At 42.6% G+C, this 19,706-nt stretch overlaps 1 protein-coding gene across 2 annotated transcripts in view; it reads left to right on the top strand.

Annotated features, from left to right (window-relative positions):
* brd4 (bromodomain containing 4) overlaps positions 1-19,706 on the top strand; it is a 106,986-nt gene that overhangs the window by 48,810 nt on the left and 38,470 nt on the right. For both annotated transcript variants that reach the window (XM_061905244.1, XM_061905243.1), the window contains exons 2-5: positions 15,497-15,899; positions 16,100-16,237; positions 16,325-16,460; positions 16,543-16,883. In XM_061905244.1, the coding sequence (XP_061761228.1) occupies positions 15,633-15,899; positions 16,100-16,237; positions 16,325-16,460; positions 16,543-16,883 (882 nt within the window). In that variant the 5' untranslated portion in view covers positions 15,497-15,632. The remainder of the gene's footprint in view (positions 1-15,496; positions 15,900-16,099; positions 16,238-16,324; positions 16,461-16,542; positions 16,884-19,706) is intronic.

Raw genomic sequence — 19,706 nt, 5'->3', positions numbered from 1 at the left:
AGGCATGGATCGGTGCGGCGTCTTCCGTAATGCAGACGCTTTATCGAAATGTTGTGGTGAAGAAGGAGCTGAGCCGGAAGGCAAAGCTCTCAATTTACCGGTCGATCTACGATCCCATCCTCACTTATGGTCATGAGCTTTGGGTTATGACCGAAAGGACAAGATCACAGGTACAAGCGGCCCAAATGAGTTTGGGTCTCTCCCTTAGAGATAGGGTGAGAAGCTCTGCCTTCCGGGGGGAGCTCAAAGTAAAGCCGCTGCTCCTCCACATGGAGAGGAGCCAGATGAGGTGGTTCGGGCATCTGGTCAGGATTCCACCCGAACGCCTCCCTAGGGAGGTAATTAGGACAAGTCTAACCGGTAGGAGGCCACGGGGAAGACCCAGGACATGTTGGGAAGACTGTGTCTCCCGGTTGGCCTGGGAACGCCTCGGGATCACCCGGGAAGATCTGGACAAAAGTGGCTGGGGAGAGAAAAGTCTGGGCTTCCCTACTTATGCTGCTGCCCCCGCGACCTGACCTCGGATAAGCGGAAGAAGATGGATGGATGGATTGTCTCTGAAATTTTGCATTTAATAAAAACATCAAAAAACTAAATACCTATCGCATATTGCGATAAGGTACTATCCATCCATCCATCCATCCATCATCTTCCGCTTATCCGAGGTCGGGTCGCGGGGGCAGCAGCCTAAGCAGGGAAGCCCAGACTTCCCTATCTCCAGCCACTTCGTCTAGCTCTTCCCGGGGGATCCCGAGGCGTTCCCAGGCCAGCCGGGAGACATAGTCTTCCCAACGTGTCCTGGGTCTTCCCCGTGGCCTCCTACCAGCTGGACGTGCCCTAAACACATCCCTAGGGAGGCGTTCGGGTGGCATCCTGACCAGATGCCCGAACCACCTCATCTGGCTCCTCTCCATGTGGAGGAGCAGCGGCTTTACTTTGAGTTCCTCCCGGATGGCAGAGCTTCTCACCCTATCTCTAAGGGAGAGCCCCGCCACCCGGCGGAGGAAACTCATTTCGGCCGCTTGTACCCGTGATCTTATCCTTTCGGTCATGACCCAAAGCTCATGACCATAGGTGAGGATGGGAACGTAGATCGACCGGTAAATTGAGAGCTTTGCCTTCCGGCTCAGCTCCTTCTTCACCACAACGGATCGATACAGCGTCCGTATTACTGAAGACGCTGCACCGATCCGCCTGTCGATCTCACCATCCACTCTTCCCCCACTCGTGAACAAGACTCCTAGGTACTTGAACTCCTCCACTTGGGGCAGGGTCTCCTCCCCAACCCGGAGATGGCACTCCACTATCACTAAAAGTTATAATATCAGATGCCTAAAACCCTGCATCAATAATTATCTATTGTACATTTAGTTAAGGTGTTTTTTCCCCCCCAGTTAGAATATTCCAAGTAGCTGAGTAATCTTTGACTTCAGTTCAGATGACTTGGAGCCAGCAGAGAATGTGACATCTCAAGCCAGAATGTTCACAAGCACGGGCCAAGGTTTGGCCTCTGCTTTATGTGCCGGCGAAGAAAAGCCACACTGCTATGCTTCTTCATTCATGTGTTACTGCTTGGCTGACTGTCTGCCAGCGGTTTGCCACTTTGTGTTAGTAATCCCTTTTTTATTTATTTTTTTTATTTGAAGTATAAGTGCCAATGAAAAGCCAACATATCCTGTTTGGATTCCATCAGGGTCTCATAACAAACTAACGATACTGTATATAGCTTTGAATCATACCAGGGGTAGGGAACCTATGGCTCGCGAGCCAGATGTGGCTCTTTTGGTAAAAACATCCGGCTCTCTGGTAAATCTGAGCTGACATTGCTTGACACGATAAGTCATGAATAATTCCACTTGTAATCACAGTGTTAAAAATAATTTTCAAAATATAAAACATTCTCAAGCCTTTTTAGTCCATCCATCCTTTTTTATTCCCCACCGGTTCAAGAAGTTGCGTTAATGGTAATAAGTTATTTATTGTTGGTTAGGGTGGGGCATGCCCTCCTGGGGGTTCTTCAGACCACCAAGCACTGACATGAGAGCCTGTTTTAGGGTTAAAATATTGTTTTTTTTTGTCTTTTTCTCTTTCGTCCTTTCTCGCGCTCTGGCTCCAGCCCCAACCCCGTCTCTTCTCCTGGCTGCTCCTTATAACACAGCCACAGGTGATTAGATAACAAGGCCCAGGTGGGCCATCTACGCATCTGTCGCTGATGCGTAGATGGCCGGTCCTGGCAACAACCCGGTTTGCTGCAGGCCCGCAGGCCACGCCCCCTCCACAGTTAGCTTCAGAATAACAATGTTATTAAAAAAAATAAGAGACCTATTATAAATGTTGGTCTTACTTAAAAATGCAGGCGTTTAGTTGTGTTCAGTGTTAAAAAATATATATATATGGCTCTTACGGAAATACATTTTAAAATATTTGGTTTCTCGGCTCTCTCAGCCAAAAAGGTTCCCGACCCCTGGTTTATACAAATGAGCCATCATTTTTAATCAATCAATCAATCAATGTTTACTTATATAGCCCTGAATCACTAGTGTCTCAAAGGGCTGCACAAACCACTACGACATCCTCGGTAGGCCCACATAAGGGCAAGGAAAACTCACACCCAGTGGGACGTCGGTGACAATGATGACTATGAGAACCTTGGAGAGGAGGAAAGCAATGGATGTCGAGCGGGTCTAACATGATACTGTGAAAGTTCAATCCATAATGGATCCAACACAGTCGCGAGAGTCCAGTCCAAAGCGGATCCAACACAGCAGCGAGAGTCCCGTTCACAGCGGAGCCAGCAGGAAACCATCCCAAGCGGAGGCGGATCAGCAGCGCAGAGATGTCCCCAGCCGATACACAGGCAAGCAGTACATGGCCACCGGATCGGACCGGACCCCCTCCACAAGGGAGAGTGGGACATAGAAGAAAAAGAAAAGAAACGGAGAACATTTATGTGTGGAATCCCTGCAAGTTGTTTTAGTGTGAGTTCCCAGTCCAGTCAGGGACAACAAAGAACAAATCCATGCTTGAATTTAGTTCAAGCTATCACATATCCACACAGCGTGGCAGCACAGGAACATTTTTGGGGAGTGAATCATTCTTACAATGGCACACAGATGTACTCTCTGCTCACTACCCCTGCCAGATATTTCCGCTCAGCTGCTGGGTGAGAGGGATGGGACATGCTATTAGGAACAGTGTGACACGTTCGGTTTTTACCATATATTGTCTGACCCTTTACATCGGTATAAGTCAGACCTGGGCAAATCAAGGCCCGCGGGCCACATACGGGCCCGTTGAGCTTTTCAATCCGGCCCGCCGGACATTCCCAAATAAATTTTTTTTAGATCTTTAAGATGGAAAGTGTAGCAGCCATTATGATGTGCAGTCATGTTTTTAAAGGGGAACATTATCACCAGACCTATGTAAGCGTCAATATATACCTTGATGGTGCAGAAAAAAGACCATCTATTTTTTTAACCGATTTCCAAACTCTAAATGGGTGAATTTTGGCGAATTAAACACCTTTCTGTTTATCGTGCTGGAGGCGATGACGTCAGAACGTGACGTCACCGAGGTAACACACCCGCCATTTTCATTTTCAACACATTACAAACACCGGGTCACAGCTCTGTTATTTTCCGTTTTTTTGACTATTTTTTGGAACCTTGGAGACATCATGCCTCGTCGGTGTGTTGTCGGAGGGTGTAACAACACTAACAGGGAGGGATTCAAGTTGCACCACTGGCCCGAAGATGCCAAAGTGGCAAGAAATCTGCCGCCAGACCCTCATTTACCATGAATTGATTAACGTGGACCCCGACTTAAACAAGTTGAAAAACTTATTCGGGTGTTACCATTTAGTGGTCAATTGTACGGAATATGTACTGTACTGTGCAATCTACTGATAAAAGTATCAATCAATCAATCAATCATTGAATGTGCCAGAGTGTCTCCACATTTTACCGGCGATGCTAAGACAGACATGGCACAGAGATGTATGGATAACCTGCAGATTCATTTGCAACTATAGTCAACGAAATCACAAAGGTGAGTTTTGTTGATGTTGACTGCCAGCTAATCGATGTTAACATGCTACGCTAATCGATGCTAACATGCTATTTACCGGCGGTGCTAAAGCAGACATGGCACAGAGATGTATGGATAACCTGTAGATGCATTTGCAACTATATTACGTTTCCTTCCACCCACATTTAATGCGAAAAAAACACTTACCAATCGACGGATTTAAGTTGCTCCCGTGTCAAAAGATGCAAAAGTCCTGAACGTTTGGTCCGCACATTTTACCGGCGATGCTAACGCAGCTATTCGGCCATGCTATGACTATGAATTCGCTCAATAGCTTCAGTTTCTTCTTCAATATTTTCATACTCCAACCATCTGTTTTAATACATGCGTAATCTTTTGAATCGCTTAAGTCGCTGAAATCCGAGTTTGAATCCGAGCTAATGTCGCTATATCTTGCTGTGGTATTCCCATTGTTTGTTTACATTGGCAGCACTGTGTGACGTCACAAGGAAATGGCCAGTGTCTTCGCAGAGAGCCGAAAATAAGGCACTTTAAAGCTTTATTTAGGGATATTCCGAGACCGGTAAAATTTTGAAAAAAAATACAACAAGCCACTGGGAACTGATTTTTATTGTTTTTAACCCTTTTGAAATTGTGATAATGTTCCCTTTTAAGTGTTCCTAAGCTCAAAATGTTCCAAGAGTCTATGGAGTATAATAGCAAATGTGTCTTCGGTCGATCTGTTCTCCCGGTACTCGAAGTTTAGATTGGGGTATGTCGTTTCTTAATGGGAAAAGACCTGGCGCAGTGGTAGAGTGGCCGTGCGCAACCCGAGGGTCCCTGGTTCAATCCCCACCTAGTACCAACCTCGTCACGTCCGTTGTGTCCTGAGCAAGACACTTCACCCTTGCTCCTGATGGGTGCTGGTTAGCGCCTTGCATGGCAGCTCCCTCTCTCAGTGTGTGAATGTGTGTGTGAATGGGTAAATGTGGAAGTAGTGTCAAAGCGCTTTGAGTACCTTGAAGGTAGAAAAGCGCTATACAAGTACAACCCATTTATCATTTATTTATTTAATGTATAAAGTATTTATGTTAGCATTTAAGCTCGCTCGGGAGCTAGTGCCCACTTTCTTTACCAGTCCGGGTTTACTAGACCAGACTATAAACTACACCAAGAGATTGTGACTGTCTTATTCAACTTTCAATGTACATATGATATGCACCTTCCTATTTTCAAATGAGGAACTAAAACACTGTCTTTGCCCTTTTCTTATACAATCAATTCCAACATAAGTGAATGTCCACCTCTTTGAAATGTCGTAACTTACTAAAACCCTTCGCTTGCTAGTACACGAGATGTCTAATACGAACAATACGTGTCAGAAACTTGATGAGTGGAACTTAGTTGCATAAGACGCCATCCGATGCCCACACACAAATAGACATGAAGGGGTGACAATGTGGACAGCTATCGTGACTCGTGAGCCTTTTTTTTTTTTAGAGTTTGTTTGGATCTGTGCCGACAACAGATGCTTTAACCCGGTGAAGGTGTAGTTGTGCCCCCAGAAGTTTTACTCTTGTCGTCGTGGTGCTAGATTGTAGATTAATGTCACTCTGAGGGTGTTTGAGTACCACCTGGCAATATTTATTAGTGGGATAAGACATTAACAAGTGGTAGAAAATGGATGGATGGAAGGAAACTATGCACTGGAGCAGAGGTTTCAAAGTCGTTTTCACTGAGGGCCACATCGCAGTTATGTTTGGCCCCAGAGGGCCGCTTCTAACAGTGAATACTATTATTAGACAATGTTTTTATTAATTTTATTAGTAGATTTTTTTTAAACTTAAATGTCCCAAAAAAAATTGGTAAGTTGCAATAAATTCACCTTAAAATTTAGTGTATATTACTGTAAATGGAAAAACAATACTGCTGTTTTTATGGTTGAAAAAAGGCTGTTCAGTTGCCAGAATGTTACTGTAAAATGTACAAGTTTTTTTTTATTACTACAAATAAAAAAACTGCAAGTTTACAGTATTTTTTTTTTTTTTACCGCAAATCAACATCTACAACTGTAGATTTTTCGGTGTATTATTGTAAATGCCAAAACGGCACCACAGTTTATTACAGTAAAAAACTACTGTTTTTTTTATTTAGAGAAAAATGCTGTAGAAACCACAGTAAAATTCACAAATTGACCATGAAATCTATTTCTACATTTACATTGCGCAATTGGATGGATAACTTGCTTTGAAATCATTATTATTAGTATTTATTTAGATCATATTTGTTTTTATATTGTTTTTATTGGTTTTATATTTATTTATTTTTGGTTTTTATTCAGTCATTGGTGGAGCATAATATATGTATATATATGTATACTTTTTTTATTCTATTTTATTTATTTATTTTTTTACTATTTTTTTTAACATGGCTGTGCAGCACTTTGGAAACGTTATTGTTGTTTAAATGTGCTATATTTATAAAGTGGATTGATTGATTGATAACATTTTTTTTTAATGTTTGATAAAATATTTTTTGCATAATTTGACATTATTTAAGTAACATAATTTACGATTACGTGGAGTACATCTATTTGTTTTCTTCCAAAATAGAAAGAAAGAATACATTCCGTAAGAAAAGTTACATTACTTTATTGATACATATTATTTCCAGGCTTTTGGGGGCCAAATGAAATAAGTGGCGGGCCATGAGTTTAAAGACTTGTCAGTAGGCTTGGGCAATATATCCATTTTATAAATAAATTTGAGGTTTTTGTTGCAGACGATTTTTTAAAAATCCATGTTTTTCTCCTCTTGCTTCGGCAGACTTTTCCTCCCCCTGAGCTTCCGTAGCTCTCGCCCGCCCCCCTATTTCCTTATTGGAGATTCACAAACCTATCAAAACATGGCTAATGCTAATGAACGCAAGATTTGCAGCAACAGGCGTGAAACAAATGACTGCAAAGTTTGCTTAAAAACCGACACATCAAACTTATTCCAGCATCTGAAAACGAAGCATCGAATCGTATGAGAAATGCAAGTCTTTACAAGGTGAACTGGACCGCAACAACAACAAACTCCACCTCAGAAGCAGCTTACTCCGGTGAAGTCATTTACACAAGGTACTAGGGCTGGGCGATATATCGATGTACTCGATATATCACGGGTTTGTCTCTGTGCGATATAGACAATGACTATATTGTGATATTCGAGTATACATTCTCACACGGTTGCTTTTAGCTGCTGGCATTACTCTACGGCAGGGGTGCCCATTACGTCGATCGCGAGCTACCAGTCGACCGCGGGGGGTGTGTCAGTCGATCTCCAGCCAGGCTTTTAAATAAAATAGACCTAAAAATTAGTGATCATCAATCTTCACCAAGACGTCACTTAAATGACATTCACGGTACCAGAGGGTCTTGTGAGATGACGCTGGCTGCTGCAAGATCATTATTATGAAAATATGACCGAGAGGAAGGCAAGAAACACTTTTTATTTCAACAGACTCTCGCGCCGTACCTTCCGTCAAAACTCTAAAGGCTGACTGCACATTTCCTATCTTCACAATAAAAGCCCTGCTTCATGCTGCCTGCGCTAACTAAATACAGAGTCTGGGAAAACTGGCGTGCACAAGCGATCCCTCAGAAAGCTGGCGTGCACATCACTTGTGCACGCCAGCTTTCCGAGACTCTTATTTTGTTAGGGCAGGCAGCATGAAGCAGGGCTTTTATTGTGAAGATGGGAAATGTGCAGTCGGCCTTTAGAGTTTTGACGGAAGGGACGGCGCGAAAGTCTGTTGAAATAAAAAGTGTTTCTCGCCTTCCTCTCTGTCATTTTTTCATAATAATGAACTGGCAGCAGCCAGCGTCATCTCACAAGACCCTCGGGTGCCGTGAATGTCAATCAAGCAAGCTACGGAATTTGCCGCCATTGTTTTTCTTGTAAAGTGTATGGAAGCTGGATGAATTAGATGCCAAAAACCAACCACTTTCATGTGGTATTGTACAGAAAGGACAACTTTTGTTCTCCTCCATTTGAACATGTGGGCGTTATCATCATTACTGTCTGATTCCAATCAATGCAAGTCATCAGAATCAGGTAATACACCAACTTATATTCTTGTCTTCGTGAAAGAAAGACATATGTGTTACACATGCTTGTATTATCACTAAACACATTTAACTTGTTTACAAAAATGTCTCTTTCATAAATAAATAAATATAAATGATATATATAAATGAGGTAGATCCCCTCGAGTTGGTCAATTGAAAAGTAGCTCGCCTGCAGAAAAAGTGTGGGCACCCCTGCTCTACAGGCTTTGTTCACTCTTTCTTGTCTCTCCTTCTCACAGAGACTTGAATCAAGCGCACCTTCTTACAGTCATCACATACTGTCGCGCGTGCAACGTCATACGCCCTCACTGAGCAGAGAGGTAGCGACACGGGTAACGTTAGCTGTGATGCTAACGGAGTGGTGCGAGTGGTAATACGAGAGAAAAAAGGTGCGACTGGTAAAAAATGAAGAAACAATTAATTCATAAGAAAAACAGTCTGTCGGCGGTTTGGTTTAAGCGGGACGATGACGAACAAGTATGCGGCAAAAGCGTTGTTACAAAAAGTAGCACCTACTGCTAATTTGTAGCACCATTTGAAAAGTCGCCCACTAGAGAATGAGGAGTGCTTGAAACTCGGCATGTCAACTTCTCCCTTCGGTGTCACACCCAACAAAATGCCCAAGCAACCATTTCCACATCAACACCATATGAAAAAAATAGTCAATAAAAGACTATTTGATTTCCTATTGAGGATCTCATTTTTTATTTGACACTTATTGAATTATCTTGTGTGACATTATGCACAAAAGTGCACTTTATTTGTTTTAAACTATTGTAGTGGCGTTTTGTACAAAAAGTGCACTTTAATTTTGTGTTGTTTTGATGTCATCTTAGTGACATCATGCACAAAAGTGCACTAATAGCTTGTTTTAAAATGCATCTGATAATCTTGCACTTTCTGTTTTGAAATGACATGAATGTTGGTGCCACTGCTTAATAAATGTTTAATAAATAAACTTTTGGTAAATTGACTTAGGTGGGATTTCCCTCTCTGCATGAAAGTTTAAAATGAGCATATATTAATGCAGTATGAAGAAGAATGTTTTAATGTAGACACATAGAATCATCATCCTGCTGTGATTATATGCATCAAATGTTCATTCAAGGCTAAGGCCGTTGTGGTGAAGAAGGAGCTGAGCCGGAAGGCAAAGCTCTCAATTTACCGGTCGATCTACGTTCCCATCCTCACCTATGGTCATGAGCTTTGGGTCATGACCGAAAGGATAAGATCACGGGTACAAGCGGCCGAAATGAGTTTCCTCCGCCGGGTGGCGGGGCTCTCCCTTAGAGATAGGGTGAGAAGCTCTGCCATCCGGGAGGAGCTCAACGTAAAGCCGCTGCTCCTTCACATCGAGAGGAGCCAGATGAGGTGGTTCGGGCATCTGGTCAGGATGCCACCCGAGGTGTTTAGGGCACGTCCAGCTGGTAGGAGGCCACGGGGAAGACCCAGGACACGTTGGGAAGACTATGTCTCCCGGCTGGCCTGGGAACGCCTCGGGATCCCCCGGGAAGAGCTAGACGAAGTGGCTGGAGATAGGGAAGTCTGGGCTTCCCTGCTTAGGCTGCTGCCCCCGCGACCCGACCTCGGATAAGCGGAATATGATGGATGGATGTATGGATGGATGAAAAATGGATAATTCATTTTAAATGGGGAAAATGTCCATAAAAACGGAGAATTCTCGTAAATCCGGGAATTTTTTTCTTACAGTTGTTGAATAGGAGCACACAATTCCTGAACAGGCTGAATATTTTGAAGTTGAAACGGTTTGTATCCGATAAAAAATGTGGAACTTGTAATGTACCATTGATTTGAATGGGAATTTCGGGGGGGAAAAAGGGAATTGTTTTGGAAAATGCAAAAAAAAAAAAAGTAATGTTCTGATGGTCAGTGTTGGAATTTTTCTAATCAGTCGAGAAATGTTAAAGTAGTAACATTTTCAATTGAGAAATGGTATTAGTGAATTTCTGGAATTTGGGGGAAAACCGGGAATTTGTTCAGTTCAAAGAACAACTTTGTTTTTTTTTTCCTGATTAAGGGGAATGTTTGGAAGGTGAAACGGTTGAAAAATGTGGAAGAAATAGTTGACTGAAAAAAGGGAGGAAAAGGGGAAAAAGAGGTTTGAAAATACAGTAATTCTGGGAATTTCGGGAGAATCAGGAATTTTTCCAGTTCAAAAAACAACTTAGTTTTTTTGTCCTGATTAAAGGGAATGTTTGGACGGTGGAACGTTTGAAAGATGTTGGACTAGTCGACAGAAAAAAAGGCTTTGAAAAAACGGGAATTCTGTGAATTCCTGGAATTTTTTTTTAACTTGAAACAAATATAGTTTGAATGTGCAGGATGCGTGGGATATGTTGGAAGTGTTTGAATTGGTTGAAAAATTATGAAATGGTGGAAACATGGCCAATTCATTTTGAATGGGAAAAATGTCGCGGAAAACCTGGAATTCTGGGAAATCTGGAAATTTAGGGAATTTTTAAAGGGAACGTCTGCGATTCCAAAATAGGCTGAACAGTTTGAAGTTGGAAGAAGAGTTTGAAAATGTGGAAGGAGTAGTCGACAGAAAAAAAGGGTGTGGAAAAAAATGGGAATTCTGGGAATTCCTGGAATTTTTGTTCGAACTTTAAACAAATATAGTTTGAATGTGCAGGATGCGTGGAATGCTTTGAATCGGTTGAAACATGTGGAAATGGTGGGGCGGTATAGCTCGGTTGGTAGAGTGGCCGTTCCAGCAACTTGGGGGTTGCAGGTTCGATCCCCGCTTCCGCCATCCTAGTCACTGCCGTTGTGTCCTTTGGCAAGACACTTTACCCACCTGCTCCCAGTGCCACCCACACTGGTTTAAATGTAACTTAGATATTGGGTTTCACTATGTAAAGCGCTTTGAGTCACTAGAGAAAAAGCGCTATATAAATATAATTCACTTCACAACTATGGCCAATTCATTTTGAATGGTAAAAATGTCCCAGAAAACCTGGAATTCTGGGAAATTGTAAATTTTGGGAATTTTTAAAAGAAAAGCCTGCAACTCCCGAATAGTTTGAACAGTTTGAAATGGAAACGGTTTGAATCGGATGAAAAATATGAAAGGTAGAGCACGCCAAAATCTGAAGAAGAAGAAGTTGAATAATAAATAGATGAATTTTGGTGTGTAAAACCATATAAGCATTCTCACAATAATAATAATGTAAACGCCTTATAATTATTAGACACCTTCATTCTTTTATATATTTATTATCATGTGTTTCCATCCATCCATCCATCATCTTCCGCTTATCCGAGGTCGGGTCGCGGGGGCAACAGCCTAAGCAGGGAAACCCAGACTTCCCTCTCCCCAGCCACTTCGTCTAGCTCTTCCCGGGGGATCCCGAGGCATTCCCAGGCCAGCCGGGAGACATAGTCTTCCCAACGTGTCCTGGGTCTTCCCCGTGGCCTCCTACCGGTTGGACGTGCCCTAAACACCTCCCTAGGGAGGCGTTCGGGTGGCATCCTGACCAGATGCCCGAACCACCTCATCTGGCTCCTCTTGATGTGAAGGAGCAGCGGCTTTACTTTGAGTTCCTCCCGGATGGCAAAGCTTCTCACCCTATCTCTAAGGGAGAGCCCCGCCACACGGCGGAGGAAACTCATTTCGGCTGCTTGTACCCGTGATCTTATCCTTTCGGTCATGACCCAAAGCTCATGACCATAGGTGAGGATGGGAACGTAGATCGACCGGTAAATTGAGAGCTTTGCCTTCCGGCTCAGCTCCTTCTTCACCACAACGGATCGGTACAACGTCCGCATTACTGAAGACGCCGCACCGATCCGCCTGTCGATCTCACGATCCACTCTTCCCTCACTCGTGAACAAGACTCCTAGGTACTTGAACTCCTCCACTTGGGGCAGGGTCTCCTCCCCAACCCGGAGATGGCATTCCACCCTTTTCCGGGCAAGAACCATGGACTCGGTTTATCACTTTTTAAAACTTATAGTTGGTGAATAAAGTGTGTTTTGATCATTACTTCCTCTTATCTCGGTAACAGCTGTAGAATGTTCAAGACTGTGGAGTGCTTAGTAGGGATGCACCGAAATGAAAATTTGTGGCCAAAGCCGAATAAAAATGAAACGCTTGGCCGAAGGCCGAATACCGAATAATGAATGCAGTTTTTCATAATTTTTTAAATATTGCATAAATAGCCTAGAATAAATATTTAGACATGTTTTTCAAAAAAAGGAATTTTTTATTGAATATTGACATTTTTTTAATATTCCAGTAGCCTTTGCTTTTCAAAAAAAGCACAAAGTTTTTCATTTATATTAGGCCTTCAAACAAAACATGCATTCCCCCAAAAAATAAAGTGCATTAAAATAGATAAACCCACATCAAATGAATTATTGTCCTTTTGGCAAAAGTCTGCTTCACCACAGTAGATATGCTAATAATGTAAACAGAAGGCTCAAGTAAATCTCAATTAAGTGTGTGCTTGTAACCTCACACACTTATACAGGTAGCCTACACAACAGGCTAATAATGTAAACAGAAGGCTCAAGTAAATCTCAATAAGTGTGTGCTTGTAACCTCATACACTTATACAGGTAGCCTACACAACAGGCTAATAATGTAAACAGAGGCCCCACTAAATCTCAATTAAGTGTGTACTTGTAACCTCATACACTTATACAGGTAGCCTACACAACAGGCTAATAATGTAAACAGAGGCCCCACTAAATCTCAATTAAGTGTGTGCTTGTAACCTCATACACTTATACAGGTAGCCTACACAACAGGCTAATAATGTAAACAGAGGCCCCACTAAATCTCAATTAAGTGTGTGCTTGTAACCTCATACACTTATACAGGTACACAACATATCCCAACCTCACCGGGTCAAAAAATTGCGTCACACGCCACTATTCGGCCTTGTTTTTAACTCATTCCCACCGAAGGCCGAATGTGGCTTTTTTTGCCATATTTGGCCGAATATATTCGGTTACCGATTAATCGGTGCATCCCTAGTGCTTAGTGTTCCAGAATGTTTTTTGCTTTATGTACTTAGTGCTTGTTTTTATTATGGTCCTTCCCAGCCATATCAGCATGCGTTTATAAGAATTGTGATCGTTTCGTTTGTAAGTCATTCTTCCCTCCAACTGGAGGGCTCTCTAGGCAACTGGAGATCGGAGACTATTTGAAACGCCTGGCTGTGTAATCTATGCAGAGCGGCACTCATGTTGTCTTTTGCACTTTGCCCTCTGCCCCTGCGAAGGTTATTTACACATTGCATTTTGTTGAGTCAATCAATCCTACCAGGATGCGTCGGATCTATAGTCGTTGGTCGGCTGCATACTTGGGATGCATGCCTGGGCTGTATCGTGTAACCCTATACTGAGTACATGGGAGTATCCTTGCAGTGTCGTTGACTCCAACTGGTCTGCTTCAGGTATTGCATCGAGGCATGGTGAATGACCTCAGATAGTTAGTCAGATTCTCCAGTGTCTGAATGCCCTGAGGAGACCCAGGCGATGGTCATGGGTTTGCACAAATTGCTTCCCTTTTCTCATAAAAATGACTCATCAAGAATGCGGTTCGTCACAGACCCACACTCGTGTAGGCCTAAAGCCTTTTTGAAGAGATGGGTTCAAGTAGGGTTAGTTAGTGCATGTGTCTCACAATACGAAGGTCCTGAGTAGTCTTGGGTTCAATCCCAGGCGCGGGATCTTTCTGTGTGGAGTTTGCATGTTCTATCCTTGACTGCGTGGGGTCCATCCGGGTAATCCTGCTTCCTCCCACCTCCCAAGACATGCACCTCTGGATATTATAGGCTGATTGGCAACACTAAATTGGCCCTAGTGTGTGAATGTTGTCTGTCTGTGTTGGCCCTGCGATGAGGTGGCGACTTGTCCAAGGTGTACCCCGCCTTCCGGCTGAGATGGGCTCCAGCACCCTCCGCAACCCCAAAAGGGACAAGCGGTAGAAAATGGATGGATGGATGGGTTATGGATGGATGGGTTCAAGTTGGTCCTGTAAGTATTGACAGTAGAGACGACCCATGATTAGGTTTTAGTCCAGGGGTGTCCAAAGTGTGGCCCAGGGGCCACTTGCAGCCCGTTGCTAATCGTTTACCGGCCCGCCACACATTCTGCAAAAATTGCAAAATTAATAGTATTGCAAAAATAAAATACATTTAAAAAAAGTGGAATGAGGTGAAATCTAATGAGAAAAAGGGTCAATGGTGACAAAAAGCTGCCATTCAGGCAGTTTTTTTTCCTTTTGTCTTTATTTATTTATTTTTTTTCCATTGCTCAAAAAAAAAAAAAGACAAAAAAAATCTGTTATAATGAATTATTACTTAAAAATTATCACTTTAAAATGTTTTTTTGTGGAAAAAATATTGCATACCGGCATGTTGTGGGGTTGCCATATAAAAACATCAAAGTTTTGCCAAAAGAGCATAAAACAAACAAAATAATAGTTCAAACTTAAAATCGACAGATATATCGGATGTTGATCTTGAAATTGAAGTGTTAAAAGTAAAAAAAAAAAAAAAATACTAAAAATGCATCACTTTACGAGTGGAAACCGATACCGATAATATCCGATATTACATTTTAAAGCATTTATCGGCCGATAATATCGATTTCTAATAAATAATATTAATAGGTTTTTATGTTGTTAAGCTCTTTTCATTCAAATAAATATTAAAGTGCTACGGCACAAACAAAGCTAAAATACTAAGACTAAAACACTATCAGTGAAGCATAAGAAACACAAAACATGCTTTTGCTACCGTGTGTATTTTAGTTATTTAAAAAAAAACTTGGTCTAAAGATTTCAGTGATTGTATAAGTACTTTTTAATACCGATAATAATAACACATTTTGGTCACAGTAAACTTTGTTGGGCTTCTGTTCACCTTGTGTATTATTGAGTGTAAAAGTATGACAACTTCCTAAAACGCATAGTGAAGTGAAGTGAATTATATTTATATAGCGCTTTTTCTCAAGTGACTCAAAGCGCTTTTCATAGTGAAACCCAATATCTAAGTTACATTTAAACCAGTGTGGGTGGCACTGGGAGCAGGTGGGTAAAGTGTCTTGCCCAAGGACACAACGGCAGTATCTAGGATGGCGGAAGCGGGGATCGAACCTGCAACCCTCAAGTTGCTGGCACGGCCGCTCTACCAACTGAGCTATTCTGCTATTCTACAGTAAAAGAAGCCAGCCTAGCACATTAACTGTATGCAGCAAAGAGGTGTTTAAGTGCTTTTCTCCCCTATGGATGTGTTAATTACTTTTTCCTGCCTTTGCTAAGGGTAGCGTAAATGAAAACACTTGCAAGAGGTCGAAATGACCGTCTGCCTCTTCTTTCCCCCCTAGAGAGTCCAGCGAAGAGTGCAATGGGATCAGTGGTGCTCTGTCAGTGGAGTCTGTGCCGGGGCCAAGATTGAACTGGTGTACTGCCAACACCGCTCCCCCTGCCCTCGCTCCAGCCCCCGCTCCGGGGCCAGAGCCCATGCCCAACCCCGTCAGAATGGGGGACGGGCTGGACGCAGCGCAGATGTCGGGCGGCAGCAGCAGCAGCAGCAGCAGTGGCGGCGGCCAGGGGCAGCCCCAGACAGGCGGCAACCCTCCGCCCCCGGAATACATCAACCCTGACAGGCCCAAGCGCCAGACCAATCAGCTGCACTACCTGCTCAAGGTGGGGCTGAAGGCCCTGTGGAAACACCAGTTCGCCTGGCCCTTCCAAGCACCAGTAGATGCCGTCAAACTCAATCTGCCTGTAAGTTTGTTGGTTTGCAATTAAACACACTCATCATCAGACATGCTTTCTTTACAATGATGATGTTTTAGGACCCTTGCATGTTTAGTCATGGACTTGTCAGATTTGTCATGAGCACCTGCTTTTCTTTGTGATGTAAGCAAAGGAGGAAAGTGTCTCCCCGACATTTGTCGGTTTAATCTCCGTTGCTCTTTCCGCAGGACTACTACACAATAATAAAATATCCTATGGACATGGGAACAATCAAGAAAAGGCTTGAAAACAGCTACTACTGCAACGCCCAAGAATGTATTCAAGACTTCAACAAGATGTTTACCAACTGCTACATGTACAATAAGGTATAACACCGGAGTTGATGGTTATCAGGTGCACGTCCAGAGACTGACCGAGTCCGCGCTCTACTCCGTGTTTGTGTCTCGCTGCAGCCTTCAGATGACATAGTCCTAATGGCTAAAGCTCTGGAAAAGGCTTTCCTCCAAAAGGTTGCCGAAATGCCTCAGGAAGAAATTGAGATTCCAGTCATGACAGGGAAGGGCAGGGGCCGAGGTCGACGGGACGGCGGTATGTGATTTGAAATCCTTGTCATTATCATACGGTGTGCCTCTGTCAGACTGTTGACGATCTTTCCATGTCTCTGGTCCAGGTCTCAGCTTAAAACCAGGGGCTATAATCGATCCTTCGTCCACAACCCCTCAAACACGGGGCCTGTCGAACACCTCAGCAGCACCTCAGATCAGAGGACCGGTGCAGGGCCCGCCTTCACTACCTCCTCAGCCTTTGATGCAGGCCCTGCCTTCCCACGTCCCCCCGACGTTAGCAAGCCACACGCCGCAGCTGGGCGCTCCCTACTCTTTGGGCCAATTGGATTGCACTCTTCAAATTCCCATGATGACCTCTGTGCCTCCCCCTGCTCAGACCTCCCTTCCCCCAACGTCCATCCAGAGCACTGCCCCCCTGCTGCAAAACCCTATCACCATGACCAAAGTGAGTGCGTCTGACGTGGGAATCATTAACTTTATTTTAATGGGTTGATTTTTGCATACATCAATATGTGTTTTGCAAGGGAGAGGTTCGATAAATAAGAACAGAGGTTAGGCACACCAAAAATCTGCACTTACAACTAGGGCTGGGCGATATACTCGATATATCGCAGGTTTGTCTCAGACAATGACTACCGTATTTCCTTGAATTGCCGCCGGGGCGCTAATTAATTTAAAACCTCTTCTCACTCCTGCGCTTACCGAAAGGCATGGGGTAAAAGTAAGCATGGGCTAATTATTTTAAAACCTCTTCTCATGCAGTAAAAGTTTAAGTGTGATGTAAGGATACCATCATGAAAAGCACATTTAATAAAAAAAATGTTATTATGGTCTTACCTTTACTTAAAAATATAGTCCATGCTAGCTCCTTCTGATCAAAATCAACAATAACTTGTTTATAGAAGTCTTCCTTATCTTTCTTCAGTTTTAAAAGTCTCGATGGAGATCTTCCTATATTACCTCCTGCTTCGATTGAAAGTCCAGTTTAGAAAACTGCTATCAGAAGGTCCGTCATATCCGTCCCAGCACATACCACGTCACTCAGTCACTTCTTCTGCAGCCGAGTAGTCGCAAGAAGGATCACTAGCGCCCTCTACCACCAGGAGACGGGAGTCATTTAATGACTCATATTGGACACACGCAGCTACGGTATTGTGATGGTCTCAAGCCGTCGTCTTGCGGGTTCCCAGGACCACCAAGGAAGGACATGGCTTGAGCAGTTTGACTTTGTTTATTTGTCAATAAAACCTCAGCCCAGGTCGTTCTTCCGCTCCTCCTCTCCGCTCGCTCACTCGCCTTCTCACAGACAGCGAGCGCACCTTCTTACATACGTCACTTAGTGTCACGTCATACGTCGCATACCCCCTCGAAGTAGCAGCATGGGTAACGTTAGCTGTGATGCTAGATGAGCCGCGCGAGTGGTAATACGAGAGAAAGAGGGTGCGGATCCGGTAACAAATGAGGGAAGAATTAATTCCCAAGAAAAACAGCAGGGGCTCCATCGTCTGGCGGTGGTTTGGCTTCAAATGGGAATATGTCGAACAGACAACCGTGATTTGGCAAGTGTGGTGCTAAAGCGTTGCTACAAAAAGTAGCATTACTGCTAATGTGGAGCATTATTTGAAAAGTCACCTGCTAGAGCAGTGGTTTTCAACCTTTTTTCAGCGGAGAATGCCAAATTTGAGTTTGACACCCATGCCATAAAGCTGTAAAATACGCTATGAGGTATAAAATTTACATATGGTGGAAAATCAAGTACTTGTGCTATGCATTTGCTTAAACTGCTGATAAAAGATGTGTGCGGTACTTAAGGAAACATTTAACAGCTGAAATTCAGGACAATTGCCTGAAATGTGCAGGAAAATTGGACTATAACTTCAATAAGTACGCTATACCAGTGGTTCTCAACCTTTTTTCAGTGATGTACCCCCTGTGGACATTTTTTTTTATTCAAGTACCCCCTAATCAGAGCAAAGCATTTTTGGTTGACAAAAAGAGATAAAGAAGTAAAATACATCAGTTTTTGATTTATTAAATTGTATAACAGTGCAAAATATTGCTCATTTGTAGTGGTCTTTCTTAAACTATTTGGAAAAAAAGATAAAAATAACTAAAAACTTGTTGAAAAATAAACAAGTGATTCAATTATAAATAAAGATTTCTACACATAGAAGTAATCATCAACTTAAAGAGCCCTCTTTGGGGATTTTAATAGAGATCCATCTGGATTCATCAACTTAATTCTAAACATTTCTTCACCAAAAAATAAATCTTCAACATCAATATTTATGGAACATGTCCACAAAAAATCTAGCTGTCAACACTGAATATTGCTTTGTTGCATTTCTTACATTCATATGAAATTACATTCATATTTTGTTTAAGTATTATTCAATAAATATACTATAAAGGATTTTTGAATTGTTGCTATTTTTTAGAAAAAATAAATAAAAATCTCATGTATCCCTTGGCATACCTTCAAGTACCCCCAGGGGTACGCGTACCCCCATTTGAGAACCACTGCGCTAGAGAATGAAGAGTGCCTTCTCTGCATGTCAACATCTCCATTCGGTGCCACACGCCCACAAAATTATGCACAAAAGTGCACTTAATTTGTTTTAAACTATTTGTAGTGGCGTTGTGTACAAAAAGTGCACTTTAATTTTGTGTTTTCATCTTAGTGACATCATGCACAAAAGTGCACTAATAGCTTGTTTTTAAATGTCTCTGACAATCTTGCACTTTCGGTTTTGGAAATAACTTGAATGTGTGGGCCACTAATTAATAACTGTTTAATAAATACACTTATTAGTCAATTGACTTAGTTGTGATTTCCTTTTCTGCATGAAAGTTTAAAATGAGCATACTGTATTTTTCGGACTATAAATCGCAGTTTTTTTCATAGTTTTGCCGGGGTTGCGACTTATAGTCCGGAGCAATTTATGTGTTAAATTATTAACACATTACCGTAAAATATCAAATTATATCATCTCATTCGCGGAAGAGACGAAGAAAATATCAGCAATCGTCACACACACACGTCAACCAATAAGAATTCAGCGGGGGAGGGTCATGGAATGCTAACTGCTATATGCTACTGCCGTAGCTATTAAAATGGATCATTTCATCCTTGGCGGTAACTTATAAAAACTAAGAAGGGCTGAACAAAAATGGCACCGAAAAGGAAATCATGTACTGCAGATGACAAGCTGGACGTAGTGAAATATGCAGCAGAAAACGACAAGAGGAAGCGGCGCATACCTTTGGA

The sequence above is a fragment of the Nerophis ophidion genome, linkage group LG07, assembly GCF_033978795.1.
Source record: "Nerophis ophidion isolate RoL-2023_Sa linkage group LG07, RoL_Noph_v1.0, whole genome shotgun sequence".
Lineage (NCBI taxonomy): Eukaryota > Metazoa > Chordata > Actinopteri > Syngnathiformes > Syngnathidae > Nerophis > Nerophis ophidion.
The sequence above is the reverse complement of the archived record's forward strand: the minus strand, read 5'-3'. Positions and strand labels throughout refer to the sequence as shown.